Genomic DNA, 18,325 nt, shown 5'->3' on the forward strand with positions numbered 1-18,325 from the left:
TTCGTAGTCTGTCGCGCTCTCTCCTTCTAACCAACCTTTCTTCTCGTTCAGCCATCAAACCACGTGCTAAGCCATGTGGAGTAAAAGTACACCGCTCATGAAATTTTCGTGAAGCAGCGTGGAGCAATCCGTTTTCTTTCAGTATATTTTCGTGAACGCGACGTACGTACCATTCACTAACGGTGTGGGGCAATCCGTTTTCGTTCGGTAAATTTTCGTGAACGCGACGTACGTACCATTCCTCGACTATACTGGGGCTCGCTCAGGCTCGCCCCAATAAATGGAACAAAGCAGACTGGGGGAAAATCAAAAGCAGCACTGAACACTTTTGTATCACTTTTACTTCAGAGTTTTCTATTCACACCCCAGTGGTTTTGCAGTGGATAAAATGTGGAATAAATTTTAAAAATTTCTGTCTCTCTATTTTAAGAACCATCCCCTCTAAAGCAGTTAACGGTAAAGGTTCCCACCCCTGGATCACTCCTTTAATTAAAAGATTGTCTAAGAGGAAACAACGTATGTATAATAGAGCTCAACTCAGCCACCACAGGGATGACTGGGCCCAACACTACAATCTCAAAAGAGAATGCCAACGTGAATTTCGTAGAGCATACAATAACTATGTCATGGGTTTAGTTGATGATAGCAATAATGTTTCTAAATGAATGTGGACATACGTTAAATCCAAAAGAACCGACCACTGTGGAGTTGCTCCTCTCAAACAGAATGACGAAACTTTCAATAACCCAAGGGATAAAGCCGAAATACTTAACAACTATTTTACATCAGTATTTACATCTGAAGACACATCTACTATTCCAACCCTAAATTATAACATATATCCTAATATTTCTTCAGTAACCACACAAAAAGAAGGTGTAATTAATTTGCTGTCTAATCTTAAAGAGCACAAAGCAAAGGGTCCAGATGAAATCCCAACAGTACTACTAAAGAGGTTATCCACAGAAATATCTCCAGCTTTAACACAATTTTTTCAAGCCTCTTTCCATCATTGCAAGGTCCCAACAGAGTGGAAAACAGCTAATGTTGTTCCAGTCTTTAAAAAAGGTGAAAGGAGCAACCCTGCAAACTATAGACCGGTATCCCTTACCTGTGTATGTAGTAAGATACTTGAACACATTATATACTCACATATATTCTAACACTTGAAGAAGTATGATGTTTTGTGTGAAGAACAACATGGATTTCAGCAAAATAAATCATGTGAAACTTAACTCATAGCAACAGTTAATGAATTCGCAGAACATATGAATGCTGGTAAACAAACCGATGTGATCATGCTGGACTTTGCCAAAGCTTTTGACAAGGTCCCTCATGTGCGGCTCTGTCATAAGTTAAGCCATCATGGGATTAATGGCCCTCTCTTGATGTGGATTGAGAATTTTCTATCTGGACGATCTCAACAAGTGGTAGTAAATGGCAAAAAAAAGTTCCATATCTAGTGTTTCTTCTGGAGCACCTCAAGGAACCGTCCTGGCCCCACTTTTATTTTATGCTTTATCAATGACATCACAAAGAACATCTCTTCATCCATAAGACTGTATGCAGACGATGTTTTAATCTACCGATCCATCGACAGGAAAGAGGATTGTTTACTGCTCCAAAAAGACTTAGCTACTTTAGAAAACTGGGCATATAAGTGGAATATGTGTTTTAACCCTCCTAAATGTGAATTTTTAAGAATCACAAACAAAAAGGATGTCATTCATTTCCAATATCTCATTCAAAGCATAGAGATACATGAAGTACAGCAAGCCAAATATTTAGGGGTTACCCTGAATAATAAGTTAAAGTGGACAGATCATATCGAACAAAGCAAACTCTGTACTTGGATTCCTGCGACGAAATTTTAACAACTGCCCAACTAGGGTGAAAAGTTCTCTTTACAAAAGCCTTGTAAGACCCATTCTAGAATATGCATGTACCATCTGGGCACCTCACTGTCACAGGGATATACAACATATTGAAGCTATTCAAAGAAGAGTAGCTAGATTTACTATGAATCGCTATGGTAGATATGAGAGCATTACAAATATGTTACACCAACTAGACTGGCCCACTCTCTATGTAAGAAAAAACCAGCAAAAAATTGATGACGTATAAAATAATTAATGGTCTTGTGTATGTGCAGCATAGTTTACCCCTAACATATTCAAACTTACACAGTACCCTCCGTGGTCACTCTTACAAGCTTTCTCAGCCAGCAACCAGAGTTGACTCCTACAAATTCTCATTTTTTCCATCAACTATTACTATGTGGAACAGTTTACCATCATCGGTGGTTAAAGCTGAATCTTTTAATCAATTTAAGAACGACATTGTAAATTTGTACATATAATACTCAATCTGAGTTCTGTACTTAACACAATATAATAATGATAATAGTCCTGGGTTGGCTTCGGTGTTGTCTTGGTTTTTCTCTGCTCTGTTCGGCTATTCAGTGCATTCGAGGTGCACGTTCATCCATTGGTGCTTACACTAGGGCTCCACCACCAATGGATTTAGGCCACTACAATGAGATAACTTGTTTCTCATCAACTTCTCATAGAGTGACACATGCGGGCGGGCGGGTTATCTCATTATCTCATTATTACACAAGCCATAGCATATTTGTACAAAACCAGTATAATAATCCTTTATTTTTAGGCTATTGGCAGGATGCACACCAAGCACTGGTGCACACTGAGGGTAAAATTCCAAGTGCACATAAACTTCAACTTCAGTAACATAGCATTCAAGTCCTTTGCGAAAGTTCCACCAGTCTTGGAGTCATGTACCATGCAGCAGCAGTCTTAGCACATGTAGGCTGGTCAGTCTTATTAGGGGGAGGGGCTGTGTAAGCTTGTGGCAGAAGTAGCAAGACTAAAGCTACTATGTCTCTTAGATATGATGGCCCTGCACATAGGGCATGCAGGTCACGATACCAATGCTAGTGTATGGTCTAATGTACACTGTAGCACTCACTGTTGATGCCTTGGTGGTTGTTGATGCTCCAGAAAGCTCTCTAATCAACACAGAAGTAAAAAACACTCATAAATGGTGTCTGTATCTCAATGGGATTGCAGTTTTTCATGGAAATAGTGCTTTTCTACGTAATAAACCCACTACCACAACACTCAAAAAAGCCATGCTGCCATCTCGTGCAATAATGAGTGCGCATGGGCAAAAGAAAATTTTGGTGCGGGCGGTTGATGAGAAACAAGTAATCTCATTGTAGTGGCCTTAGTGCAAGTGGAGTCCCGCTTGTCAGAGTAACATGCTGGCTGCGTTACTCTGTTTTTCTATTGTCTTTTACAGTTGTCCAGCACGTGCCTTTTTTTTGTGCTGGGGTGGTAGGCAAGGACAGTCCATCAAGCCCGGGTTTCAAAAAAAAATTTTCACTAACAGTGTGGGGCAGTCCGTTTTCGTTCGGTAAAGTTTCGTGAACGCGACGTACGTACCATTTCTCGACTATACTGGGGCTCGCTCAGGCCCGCCCCAATAAAAACCTATCTATGGTATATCCATACCAGAGTGTCCCTGTGATATTACAAGCCTTCTCAGTACAATGCGCTGCTTTCCTACCTGTTAAACAAGCCTGAACAATGCTTGGTTACATAATTTCACGTCATAGATTATGACGCGTGACCAACCTCCTCTGATATAAGCCACTAGGTGCTAATAATATCACGTGATGACTTAGCGGAGATGTGTCAATTTCATCCTAGAGGCTGAAAGCAAATAAAATACTCCAGACACCATAGGCGGCGGAAAGGGGGGGGGGGCTAGGGGGCTAAAGCCCCCCTTCGGTCTGCTGAGGGGGGCTTAGCCCACTCAGAATGATATCACACCGAAATTATCTTTCTTGAAGACCGTGATAAAGATCGAGATACTCTAATAGAGCAGTCACTCTAATAAAGTAGTCAGTGTGTAGCGAGCTATGTAAGGATTTTTATGTAGTTTATCAGCTAGAAATGGTAGCTGGTGAGGTGGAAAACTCTTGTCAGTTGGTTGTGACCTTTTTTTTTTTTTTTGGTCTCACCTTACCAAACTATAGAAATAAGTGTGGGTCAGCCCAGCGGAGCCCCCCCTCATATCAACTACTTCCTCCGCCGCTGCCAGACACATAGTACATACCATTTGTATAGGCTACAAACCCAGCCGGGAAAGCAGGTACTCTTGTGTTAGTCTCGCGTGGCCAGACCGCTTTTTCTCCCACGGCGCTTATCGATAGGAAATTATAAGCGCCTGCTCGAAAAAGACGCTTATAATCTCCAATCGATAAGTGCCGTGGGAGAAAAAGCGGTCTGGCCACGCGAGACTACGTGCAAACCAAGCGCTTCAGGGTTGGTATTCTGATCCGAGTTCTGACCGCTTAAAATCAACTCCAGATCTTGCTCCAAATACTCTCCAATGCATTGGTATTAAATAGAAGGCCGAAGACGAATCCTTGCTACAATGCCCGCCTTTATAATCACGTGATCTTGCCTCTATTATTTGTACCACAATTACCGTATAGCCGGAAATTTTCGAGGGACGAAACTTTCGCGAATTTCGCGAGTGATGATAGCTTCGTGAAAATATAATCGTGAAATGTTTCAGTTTATACACATAGCTATTACCCACTTTCTAGACTTTCGTGAACGTGATATTTTGCACAGTTTCGCGAAAGTTTCATCCCTCGAAAAATTCCCACTATACTGTACGTACTATTATTATTATTATTATTATTGTTACTGAGCAGACAGCACAGCTGATACGTTCAGGAAAAAAAGCAATCACAAAATGAATTTAGCTACGTAGTTACAAAGATTACAGTTACTGAGTTCCATACAATGTTTGCAGTTCTGCCGAAAAAGAGTCAATATTGTTGCTCTCAATGATGGAAGATGGTAAGTTGTTCCAATCCTTAGGAGAAAAAGCTCTGTTGGTGTGAATAGGTGGATGAGTTTGGTAGAATAAAACGGTGTGGGTGATATAGTCTGGTGGATCTTGTCATTGAAATAAAATGAGGAGGAATTGACAGTGAATAATCTTGATGTATAATTTTGAAGTGTTTGTAATCTGGATATTTTACGTCTCAGCTGAAGGCTTGGCCAAGAAAGATGCTGTAACATAGCTGTGACTGAGCTGAATCGATTGAAATCATTTAGGACCCATCTAGCTGCCCTACGCTGTACTTTCTCTAGCTGTTGAATATTGTTATGGTGGTATGGGTCCCAGATGACTGCAGTGTATTCCATTGACGGTTGTACTATCGTAAGGTAGGCTGTTGCTTTGATGTTAGATGAGCAGCAACTCAGATTGTGTTTCAAGAAGTTTAATGTTCTATTGGCCTTAGCGGCTATATTACTAATATGTGGAGACCATGATAGTTTGTTATCCAATATAACACCAAGGTAGGAGTGTTGGTTTGATGTACCCAAGTTGTGATTGTTTAGCTTGTAGTTGAAAATGATTGGTGATAATGATCTGGTAAACCGCATAATAGTACATTTGGTTACATTGAATCTTAATTGCCACTTAGTTGCCCATTTGTGTAGTTGATCAAGATTATGCTGAAGTTGAATGGCATCCTCCTTGGTGGTGATAATTCTGTAAAGTAAACAGTCATCAGCAAATAACCGTAGTGGCGAATTTACATGTTCCGTTATATCATTAATGTATAGAAGAAACATCAGAGAGCCGAGGACCGTCCCTTGAGGGACTCCTGAGTGAACAGCTATCGAGTCAGAAAAAGTACTGTCCAAAGCTACTTGCTGTGACCTTCTGGTCAGCCAAGTATTGACCCACTGACAGATGTGATCGTTGATACCATAGTGTCTTAATTTAACTAATAGTCTTTGATGTGGGACACTATCAAACGCTTTAGCAAAGTCAAGGAGAATGACATCGGTTTGTTTCTGTTGGTACCCCGGGAAATCCCCTGAGAACTGGAAAAAGCTAGGAAAGGACATTCTGAGAGTTTTGACTCTGGCTTGAGCTTGAAAGTGAAAGAAATCGTGAGTTTTACGGTGATGATCCGTGAGAATTGGTAGGCTTAACTAAAAATCCGTGAGTTTAGAGCTACTGCTAGCTTGTGAGACCTTGAGCTTGGTAGTGAAATCGTGAGTCTCACGGTAAATCCGTGGCTGAGGTTGGCAAGCCTGCAAAAGCTAGAACAGTAAGGAACCCTACCAGAACAATATAGTACAAAGAAAACATCAATTATACAACAATTAAACTTTAAGCCTTGATAGTTATGCACTTGTCAATTTCATGCCCCACCCCCCACCCCCGGGGCGTCCCCACACCCGGGGCGTCCCCACACCCCAGGTGGGGATTTGACATTGCTTCTTGTCCCGCACCCCTGGGGCAATTAACGGTTGTCCAATTCACTGACCGATTTTCGGTAGTTGCATTTCTAAACAATAAAATCGCACTTGCTATAATTTTACTAGCTACAGGGCAGGTTTATTAGGCCCCTATTTGATGATTATTAGTTTCTCATCCACCGCCCGCATCCTTCTTAGGCTACCGCATGGTAAGCCATTATTTACTCTGTGCATGCTCAGAAGAACACGTGATACCAAACCGTCATCGATAACGTTTTTAATTAACACTACAGTGCGCCAGGAGCACTGTTGTGTTGTTTCCTTGGCAAATTACTGCAGTGGATTCTATTTTCGACTGTTTTTCAAGTCAACTGAAATCCTGCTAGCTCGATAGAGAACGATTGCAACTAAAAACCAATGTTAATTTGTGGGAGGAAAGAAAGAGAATTTGGGCAAGGTCTGTACATCAGTGTATTAATAATATAATGGCCTAATAATGCCCTCCCGCCCGCATCATAATAAATAGAAAGACTGGATGAGAAACTAATAATCACCAAATCAGTAGGGGCCTTACTAGTCGCATGCATGAAATGTGCGCTTAGTCATCCTTAGTTGAGGTGTTGTCAAATCCCCTATTATGGGGGTAGGGACATAGTGGGGGATTTGACAGCCGATTTTGCCCCAGTAGTGGGGAACTTGACACCACGATTTGTCCAATCCCCTGTATCCCCCCCCCCGGAGGTGGGGGTGGGGCATGAAATTAACAAGTGCAATTAGATTAAGGGAAACACCACTATCAACGCTACTACACGTGAAAACTATGTTTATACTTAGATGGTGAAGCAATACAGCACTTGCTAATGGCCACAAGGCCAGAAATCATTTTAAAACTTCACCACAAAGTGCCTACCTCAGGAAAGAGCTCTCATTTTAAATTTTAATGGAGATTAATAGCTTAACTGTGGTTTACCAATTCTTGTACAAGATCTCACTCCCTGACCCTTTCGTTACAGTGTACTGAAGCAGTCATTAATAAACTCTTATAGGTTTTCTTTTTTTGTTAATAGTATCTTTTATGGAATTCTGTCCCACATGATATTCTCTCTCTTCCTCATCGGTCTCATGTTAGACGAGAGTTGCATAAGTTTTTATAACACTTTAGTCTTTTTTTCTCTTGCTACAGTATTTAGCTGTATTGTACTAATGTGCTTGTAATGTTTGTTGTTCTCTGTTTTTGTATCTTGTGTTTTTGTAGGTGTTACTCCTATGGGCATTTGCCTTTTGTAATTACCTTACCCTTATGGTTAAACCAAGAGTTAATAATAGATCAAGAGTTAATATTATTAACTCTTGGTATAATATATGGATCTTTAATGTGTACTCATACCAAGCCATAAATTTGCATCAGATTGCATCAAATTCAATCTCAGAGGGTTGAATTTTCAAAATTTTCCTGGGAGGGCATGCCCCCAGGCCCCCCTACAATGCTCGTGCTTTGCACTTCGCAAAATTGTGCTTCGCATGCAGTGACTCTGGATCCCCCCCCCTTCTAAAAATCCTGGATCCGCCCCTGACCTATTGTATATCAATTAAAGACCATTAATTTTAAAGTGCATCATTTACAAATCATATACAAAATGTGATCATTGCTTCACTCTAAATCCTACAGATACACAGCATGCATGCAGACTGGCATTGTCTCCTATGCTCTGTTCCTTTACCACTGCTAATACTGTAAACTTCAAAAAAGAAGATAAACATGCAGACAAATCAAAAATAAAAATTACTTAATTATTTATGGTTGATGTGAATTAGAGTTTAGCGTTTGGCTATGTTAGGTAGATTCTTCCATAATGAGACTGTAGCTGGAAAAAAAAGAAAACTAATACAAGGTCTCGGATCCATGATGACAGTGGTTGTAGATTTAAAAGAGGTGAAGTTCTTTTCCTTGAATATGTGCAAAGTGGGAAATGATTAGAGGTTGGCTATGATACATGTTGGGAAAGAGCATTATCAGAGTGGCAGATGTGTTCTCTCTCTCTCTCTCTCTCTCTCTCTCTCTCTCTCTCTCTCTCTCTCTCTCTCTCTCTCTTTCTCTCTCTCTCTCTCTCTCTCTCTCTCTCTCTCTCTCTCTCTCTCTCTCTCTCTCTCTCTCTCTCTCTCTCTCTCTCTCTCTCTCTCTCTCTCTCTCTCTCTCTCTCTCTCTCTCTCTCTCTCTCTCTCTCTCTCTCTCTCTCCTCTCTCTCTCTCTCTCTCTCTCTCTCTCTCTCTCTCTCTCTCTCTCTCTCTCTCTCTCCAGTTTTCCTTTTTACTGCATGGTACTTTGTCACACAAGCCCTCTCTTAATTTACTTTAACTGTTTGGACAATCATGGCAATATGCAGCACAAAAAGTGCTTACACAGTGTGTGTGTGACCCTCTCCCCCACAGTCTCAGGTTAGGTAGGGGCTTATAATTGGTAGGGCTAGTTATAAAAAATGGTTTTTATAGCCACTGCCTCACATATACAATAGCCAGACCAAGCCCACATGCTTAACCGATAAGGAGCAGCTATAGAATTGACAGATACATGAGATCACAGATATTGTAAGTCTTTATACTCTATGTAAATATTTTGTGCTTCAACCATTCCAATATTGTACAATATAGCTACAGTGCAGTATCAAGACATAGCATATAAGCTAGGCAGATTTACAGTATTATATATTATATGTGTCACCTTTGTAATGTACAGATAACAGACCTTTCCTCGTACAAAAATTAATTCTCAAATGGCAGACATTGACTGCATTATTCACTGACACATGTATCCCCTTTGATGTATGTGTAACAAAATGTCATACATTTTAGCTGCGATGTAAAATGCCATTATCGCCCATTAGCATTAGTGACATCACACTATTACTTAGTAACATATCTTAAAAGGCCACTTGTTATGAGCTGTTCTCATCTACAAGCTCACAAGAGAAACACTCTTTGGACAAATATTCTGGTTAAGCAGCACTCATGGCAGGAGATCTCTTTGAGTCACTGAGGGAAGACCATTGTCTTCAAATCCATGGATGAGAGTGATTCATAATGCTACATAGATACTTGGCCTGATTATGATACAAGGAGCAAATCGGTGTACCTTATTGAGTCAATGGACTTTTCAGCACATCCTGGTGGCCACTTTGAAGTTGAGATATTGGGAGGTGGCCTCTACCGGTTCATCTGCCAGAACACCACCTCCAGTACTAACAAACAATACAGATACGTATCCAGCATTTCCCTAACCGTGGTGATTCTGTCTACCTTGACCCAGCTACTTCTGGAGCTGGCTCTCATTTTGTCCTCAATGACAAGCAGATGGTAGCTACACACTACAGTGTCAGGGCACTAGCAGTAGCAGACGTTATCTTCATGGTAATCCCAACTATGGTGATGGGGGAGACAGTGTCTATCTGACTGATGATAGTGCAAGTGTTGGATCTCACTGGAAGGTTGCAGTGCCCGTCAGTGGATTATTTCACTGGAGAACATAATTCAAGGAGTTTACCCAGGTATTGCAATAAACTACTACAAATCTGATCCCAATTTTGGCACATTGGATTATAACCTGTTGAGGGGCATCTAGGACAGATCTGGGTTGGGCAACTACAACTGGCTGGAGCACAAGTTTGACTGTGATGATTTTGCAGTTATCATGAAGGGAGAAGTAGCCAAGTATTCCTACAATCAATCCAAACCAGATTACAAGGGAAGCCTTTGTGGGATCATGTGGGGTAGAAATGCACGAGGACATTATGCTTACAACTTTACAATTGATTCATTTGGAGAGCTGATCCTGTTTGAGCCACAGAATGGTCAAACAATTGCTCAGAATGAATACACCCCTTACTTCTGCCTTGTGTGAGAATGTTAGAGTAATGGACTATCATCTCATGACTGTAATAATAGTTACTTGTATTTTGAATTATAGGACATGTATCTATTGTAGACTTTTGCAGTTGTACAGCATAAAAGAATAATATTTGAAGTTTTCACTCACTATATGGAGTGTTGACTAACTGTATTCACATGGTTGGGACTGTGTGTCTCCTCAGGCATTTGCCTAACCTGCAAGCTGTCTGTGGTCTAGTCACCATCACTGGGACTTTTCAGCATTCAACATAGCTTTAGGTAGAAGTTTTGACTCCCTTCATACTTCTCAGGTGTACTGCAGCCTCCCTATATGTGCCTAGTGGGACATAAAGTGAGACCTGGAGGTAGACCTGAACGATATAATCATAGTTGTGATCTATCAAATAGTTATAATAATGATAGTATACTACTGTGATAATTAAACATGTCTCAAGCACATGAACAACAGAAGCAAACATGATCGTGTTGAGGTTGAAAGTCCAGTTGAGCATGCACAACAAAGACTACATACATAGCAACAATTTTTACTAATGGCAGGCATGGGGTGAAGTACATTGAAAAGTGTTTAAGTAAAGTACAAGTACTTTTGAGATTTAGTTAAGTATAAGTACAAGTACATATGACTTTCAAGGGTATGTACTTAAATACAATGCAAGTATTTAAGTACAAGTACACATTCAAAAGAGAAATTACTACTCTCTCGTGTTCAATTGTGCATGTACGTGTAGTTTCTACAAACATCAACTGTGCAAACCTGGCATGATAAGCAGCATGTTCAAAGAGTAAACACATTAATTTTTTGCTATGCAGTGGTGTGAAAAATTGAAATTGTGATAATTTCACATTGATTGTTTAATACACATATCGTGAAAATGAACTTGTCAGACTACAGTTATATTAGCGGTGCTATTGGTTATACTTTCAAGTAGCTATGGAGTGTTTTTATACAATTTGATTTTCTTGGTCAACCAACCTGAAATCAACTGTAGATAGTAAGTATCTCAGAAGTAGAGGGGCTCAGGTGAGTCCTTATTGCTCTTTGAACATTAATTCCAATGTCAGTGCAGCTCTATGCACATATGAAAGGACTTTATTGTACCTTATGTACTTTTAAGTACTTCAAGTACATTGCTTAGGACTTAAGTATAAGTACATATCATTTGCACAAAAAGAAAGTATACAAGTACTCTAAAAGGTGCACTTAAGTACAAGTACCAACGTATTTACCCCAAGCCTGACCAATGGAGTATAAGAAAAGTAGATAGGTATGACACAATGTAATATACTTGACATTTGATAATACTACATAGCTACAATAAATGCTTTTGTAACTAAACCATTACAGTGTTCCTGAATTTGAACTGTGTACACTCTTGGCAGACGAAGCTGATTTGATACATTGTCACACCAACCACTTATATATGGATATTGTGGTCACACTATTGTGGCTTCTTGGTCTACTGTAAATGGCCATTGGAGTCATAGCATCTTATTTAATTAATTTGGTTTTTCAATGTAAACAATTATGATATGGGCTGTAGGTAAACTGATACACACAGCCAAACTAAACACATATCTATCAGGGTACAAAACTATCTCCACATGATCACATATTACTGCTACTGCCAATGTTAGAACATTTAGAGGAAGTTGATGTTGATTGGCATGTATCTTGTATATGCAGAGGGACACAGGGATATATTATGAGCCACAATAGTGGTTGATAACAGAAATTGCTTTTGGCCAAAATTCTGATAGAACAGAAAGAACACTCACCAAAAAACACCCTAAAAGGTACTCCCAATCTGACAACCTCAAAAGAAGCCTTAAGAGTTAATTTGTAAGAAGTAATTGGTCCACTAGTGAATATGAAGTCAAAGGAAACTGTTCTGAACTGTATGTATATACAGCTAGTTCAACCTCTTAATTATGTCAAAAAAGAAAAAAAACATTTATAAGGAAGTGCTATGTACAAATTAGGGCTAGAACAAAGGTCAAATGTTAACCTCTAAAGCTTTTTGCGAAAAAACTACCAAAGCATTGAAGCTTTGTTGACTATGTCATATTATTGATAATCATAACTGATGGGTGTATACCCATATAGTCACACACTTTGTTGCAGTTGTACTACAGATTCTAGGACAACAGCTCAAAATTTGGCAAGGCTTTCAAGAAGCACGTGGATCTTTGATTGATTGAACATGCCAGTATCCATGGTTATGAAGCTTTGGTGGGTAAAACCATGCACTTCGAAGGTTACAACATCTTTGAAGGCTCTGAAGCTTCCAAAGCTTTGTCCTGGGCCTAGTACAAATACTTATCTAATACTGTGTAGTTATATGCACAAGACACAGACCACTCCATTTTATTGTTTTGTTCTATAAACAAATAATTATGTACCATCTTTAAACTAACAATTACAGTTACGAATATGATGGGCCTACATATGACTATCAGTATCATGTGAACTAAAGACCTGGTGTGCCTTGCCATCTTCGTCGTTCTGGAGAAGAAATTGAATGTTAATGTGGTTACAAAATTGACTTACTTGTCAGGGTTGGTGTAGTCGGTGCTATAGGAGGTTTAGGTACCAAATTCTCACCAATCAGTTTTGCAACTAGCTTCTCAATATCATGAAAAGTATTTAATATTCCATCTCTGTCATCATATTTTAGCATATTATTAAAAGACACTATATAGGATGTTCTACCAACAAGAGATAGTGGTATACATTTGTTATTGATAAACTGCGTGGGAATAATGGGAATGAACCGATCAGGACAATGTTCTCCTTTTATCAGTGCATTTAATTCATAAGTATAAATGTGTCCATGCTTCATTTCAATTCTACAGTTTGATGAACTTTCTAGTTTTTCAAGTAACGAAGGAGTACAAACTAAAAGAATATATCCTCCAAGAACAGAAATATTCTTGATTTGTTTAACTGCCCACAAATTCCAGTCATTAATAGAATCATCAATAGAGTGATAGCAGTCAATATCACAGTTAACTTTACATGATCGTAAGAAATCAGCAAAACATAACAAATTCTCTTCACCAATTGAATTATCCATTTCATAAACAATAAATGCATTTCCTGTACAGATACCATCACTAATTAGGAGTGCATAAATATACTTTAAGAGTATATGCACTTGTTAATACTAACTAAGTAAAATTTTTGTATTCAACTGGTACTGAATGCTTGCTCATAAGGATACAATGGCATTAGAACTATTAGTGGTGTTTTGTTTGTTTTACTTGATAGAAATGGTCACATGGGTATTTTGTAAACAGTACCATTACTGTTATTTGGTAAAATGTGAAATTCATGACTATAATACATTACCACTACAGCATATAGTCTCAGAGTACTTGAGCACTAAATTTCCATCATAGTTTCAACACCCAGTAAAATAGTACTACCCTCATACTATACACATGTACATATACTGTACTTCATCTGTACATCTACATGTATCATGCCCTATTATTCAGTACACAACACCATATTCTAACGAACCTGGGGATGATGGTTTGTCATCAATGGTAGTGTAAGAACTTGTGTTGGTGGTAACTTTTGTTGCTCCATCTGCTTCACTATTTATGCATACTTCATTAGCAGTGACAAAAGAGCCTGTGTTGGTGGGTATCCTTGTGTTTGCTTCAGTAGTATTAACAGATCCTAGCCAGTCTATCAGATATTGAAAATCAATTAAATCATACATGCAATAACACTCTACGCCAAATATATCCAAACAACAACTTAACATGATAGGTGTACCCCTCATGAGGCAGTGCATATGTGGGAATTTCCCCTGATGAAGATGATACTACCTCATGCTTACTCTGAAGCAGCACTGTGATGCATGTCACCACATAATTAAGTAAATAAAGAATTTGTGATCATAATGTTTCCCTGGATAGTTAAGTATCTTATTTCCTCATATAAAGCCACATTCAAATAAACACCAGTTTCGGTTACAAGCTGGACACATTTGGACAACAAACGCAACAAACACCTGGTCTCAAATAGAGACCTGGGCTATTAATGGAGTCTACTGTTGGTGACTTGCTTTCCCTGTTTCTTCAAATTAAGTTTAGAGCCCTTTGAGGAATGGAGGTGCTACAAGTATCACTGGAGATTATGTGCCAGTCTGTGTGCATGCGGATACGCATTATTCACCTGTTTTTCAATAGTTTTGGGCCTTCACTAAACTTGTTTATGTACTCAACACACTAATATCTTAGGTCACCAAGCATGAAAAACCTGGGTTAGCATCTATATATATAAAGCTGAAAAGCTGTCCACCCGTCTGTCTGTCTACATTCCATTCGGGTCAGTCAGTTATCTTGCTAACTACCGCACGTATCAAAGCGGTCTGTTTGCTTCACGAAGCGCTCATCATCTAGCTTCACCAAGTTTGTTAAAAGGCATTTCTAACTGCTGTCATTTGCCGTCTACAGTGCATTGAATGTAGGGCTGTAGAGCAAAACAGTCACTGGAATCTTTGCATAAACCGCATGGTAAACCGCAAGTAAACACCTAAGACATTCAATTTATGCACACCTTTATAACCAGGTTTTACTCAACCTCTATCCCAAGTGTTGTTTGGTTAAATGGGTAGGGCGTTTGGTTAAATGGGTAGGGCATATGCTTCATACCAGTTAGGTAATGAGTTCAAGTCCCAGATGGATCAACTGCATTTTTTTGTTGTAGGGCGTAGGGAACTGTATAAATATTCCTTTAGTGCATTAGCTGGAGTTTACATGGTTTAGTGCTGTACACATGCTTTTTAGTATGTTTGCTTTGTATACTAAAATAGTGTAACTACTAACTATATGGGCAATAAAATTGGACATGCACAGGTGACATTCTATCACCCTACTTGGATATGTAACATGTTCACTGACTAGGGCAAACACCTTTTCAGCTTGGTACAACTGGTTTTGTCTTCTTTCATTGTGTAGATTTCATGTCACCTCATCCATCTAGCTTATATTGCATGACTCTACTTTTTTTCAGTTTTCAGTGTTTTTAAGCTTTATGTCACTGTACATAATAGCTGTGTCCATTGCACGCATGCAATATTGATTCATTTAGGATGGCATGAATAGCTACCAAACTTTTAATACAAAGTCTCATGTTAAAAAGTATAGCTACTGACTAGAGCAGTATTATATTAGTCATACATGTATATGATAAGATTGAGTTTCCTTCAATGTCACAGTTCTCTCTTCTGTACTTATATAACAGCTTCAAACACCAAGTGTTAAAGTACGTACTAGCAATAAGGATTGCCTGTTCAACGTATGTGCACACTCACAAGCACAATTTCAGTGCACTAGAATATGTCTACTTTATGCATGCATATGCTATACATATAATATTGTACATGAAATTAGCACTGCATATCGATAGCTTGGTTAAAACTTATTATTGCATAGACGGTACTGCACGTAGGACAGGTACCAATGCTATGTACTATAAAGTGATAGCACCAGCCATGCATAATGTTGAATGTGTGGTTATCAATGTGTGAATTTTAGTTAATCTGGAAATAGTCCTGCGCGTAGAGCAAGTAATAATGCTAGTATATTCCTAAAAGAGAAAACATAATAATCTTGAGCCGGAAAGAATACAACTAGTATACAAAAATTCCAAGCATGGTATAAAATGGCTGCTACTATGTACATTTTATAGCTATAATTATCTCTAAAGAGACAGTTTGCATGCATACATATATTCTTTGATTGTTCAGCATTATCAGTCTCAACATACATAACATTAACAACACAAGATATGGTATATATACTCAAGGGTCAGGCATAGCACTACTTTTACATTATTTATATTTCCCAATTTTAGTTATGCCATACTTGTTTATTGATCATAGTATTATGCACACTGTTCTCCATAAGCTACACTATTGCATACTACTTTGTACCTGCTTATGGTGGTACGTACATACATGGCTCACAGCTACATACTTACAAATTTGCTTTGTAAAACAACTTTGAGACAATCCCTCATTGTTTTAGCCTCTTAGGGTTACTTTAGTAGTCTACACCATGTTTAGTACATAGATAAGTTCACACATATGTACATGCGCTACTTTTCATTTTGGATTAGTGTATATACCAGCCTTATATTAATTGCCATGAACATGACGTAATTCCATTGTATCAAATTGCCAGACTGATCTATAAAGGTCTATTGTCAATCAATACAATGTGGGCTCTTGTCTTTCAAGATTGTTTGTACAGACAATTAATTGTGGTGATATATAAGGACTATGTGGATCACAAAACTGATTCAACAATGTTGTACAATAACCCCATTACTAATAATGCATTCAGCATTTATGTATTTTCCAACTGATCAAAGGACTGAGTTCTCTACTAAGCTAGAACAGATATAAGTACCTGGTAAACTGACAACACAAATACATACTTATTGTCTCAATCGGTTCAAGCCCAAGCTCTGCTCTCTGCACATTAGTAATGACAAGTTCTAGTCTACCCCAGGTAGCATTGTCCCCATCTAGCTGCAGCCATTTTTCCAGAACTCTCCTCAATCGATCATTGCTGTTGTGAAAATCATGTCCAACAGTATCCACCACTGAAAAAACCAGTCCCAAACCAATACCTACAGCTCTCCAGTGTATGCCATGGTGAGGAACTACTTTACCATAAAGATCTTGTAAACGTGGCTTTTCACTTACTATAAAAGATATTTACACATGACAATTGATGCATTCATACACACATGCATTGCACTACACATAAATAGTCTAAGTGATTATGTGGTTCATCATTAACCAATCACAAATTGCAACAGAACACACACACACACACACACACAAAGTAAAGTCTTCAGCTACCACGCTGGCACGGTAATGCTGTGAGTCAGCACAGGCAAATTCTCCTGGGGCAGGACTACCCGAAGTCCAACCTGAACCTTTACCCACTTTGTGAGACACAGACAGTTGGCATTTGCTTCTCTGATTAAAAACAGGTACTGGCATGCACACACCACACACACTACACATCCAAGGTTTGCCCCACATAAGGTAAATTTGTAAGTTTAACTATGCAGGGTAGGGGAATTGTAGATAGTGCGAGCCCTGAACTCTCCAAATGTCATGAATTCATATGGTAAAAATGGTGTCTTCTGGTCTAGACAGTCATAAATTGCTTTCATGGCATTGCAAAGCCTTTGCTGTTATTTCCACAGAATACTGCTGTTCACAACATGGAAACAAAAAATGATGGTATCCATTGACAATCAAAATATTAAATCGTGACCAGCTAAAGCTAATGGCATCAAAACACTCATACATGAACTACATTATCTCATGATTTTTGAATCTGACTGGAGATAGTTAAACCACAAACTGCCATTGCAAGCATGAGGTGTGTTTCTGTTACATGTGGGTGTATGTACAGGCGCGCCACTCGCACTCGGTTGCCCATCTGGATGTTTCCTTGGCTCTGATACCTATGGAGGCGGCTTCATAGTGAGGACAAGTGATTTCTTGTCGTACAACAATTCCTGGGGGTAAACAATAGGAAATTTGTCTAAGAATGTCCCCAGTGGTGGAAATTTCGTCATCATCTAGCTGTTGTGACCTGGTGGCAAACAAATCAGCCATTGACTGGTAAGCCGGATTAACATATGATTAACCACGCCCAACTTCACTTCCAGGTCTATAGATCATTCACCAATCCATATTCTTCAAGTCTAAATGATAAGTACTGTCGGTGCTGGCATAGATAATAGAGGGCGCGAATATTATCTATGGTGCTACTGTTTTTCTCGTTCACTTGCTCGTCGTGTCTTGCTATACATTCACGCCATTAATCAATAGGCTACATGCAAAGTAACGTTGTCTCCAGCTTAGAGTAACCATAGATAGAATATACTATCTATGGAGTAACTTACGTGGCATCCCAAATGACACTGCTCCTCGTACGTGGCCATTGGTGATAAATCCACTCGCCATGTCATCCCTCCGTATATTACAATTTAGTCCGTACACGTAAATTTTATTGTGTGTCTGCATATCTCGGCAGACATAGGTAGATATCTATGGCATAGATAATTT

The 18,325-nt window shown here is 39.1% G+C and overlaps 1 protein-coding gene across 1 annotated transcript; it reads right to left on the reverse strand.

The window, feature by feature from the left end:
• Positions 1 to 12,576: 12,576 nt before the first annotated feature.
• On the reverse strand, positions 12,577 to 18,319 carry LOC136250813 (uncharacterized). Its single transcript, XM_066043119.1, has 5 exons — positions 18,163 to 18,319; positions 16,672 to 16,941; positions 13,741 to 13,911; positions 12,766 to 13,314; positions 12,577 to 12,720 (listed from the first exon to the last, which is right to left on the reverse strand). The coding sequence occupies exons 1-5, from the start codon at positions 18,281 to 18,283 to the stop codon at positions 12,686 to 12,688; spliced, it is 1,146 nt and encodes a 381-aa protein (XP_065899191.1). The 5' UTR covers positions 18,284 to 18,319; the 3' UTR covers positions 12,577 to 12,685.
• Between the last annotated feature and the right edge of the window lie 6 nt (positions 18,320 to 18,325).

The sequence above is a fragment of the Dysidea avara genome, chromosome 3 (assembly GCF_963678975.1).
Source record: "Dysidea avara chromosome 3, odDysAvar1.4, whole genome shotgun sequence".
NCBI classification, from domain to species: domain Eukaryota; kingdom Metazoa; phylum Porifera; class Demospongiae; order Dictyoceratida; family Dysideidae; genus Dysidea; species Dysidea avara.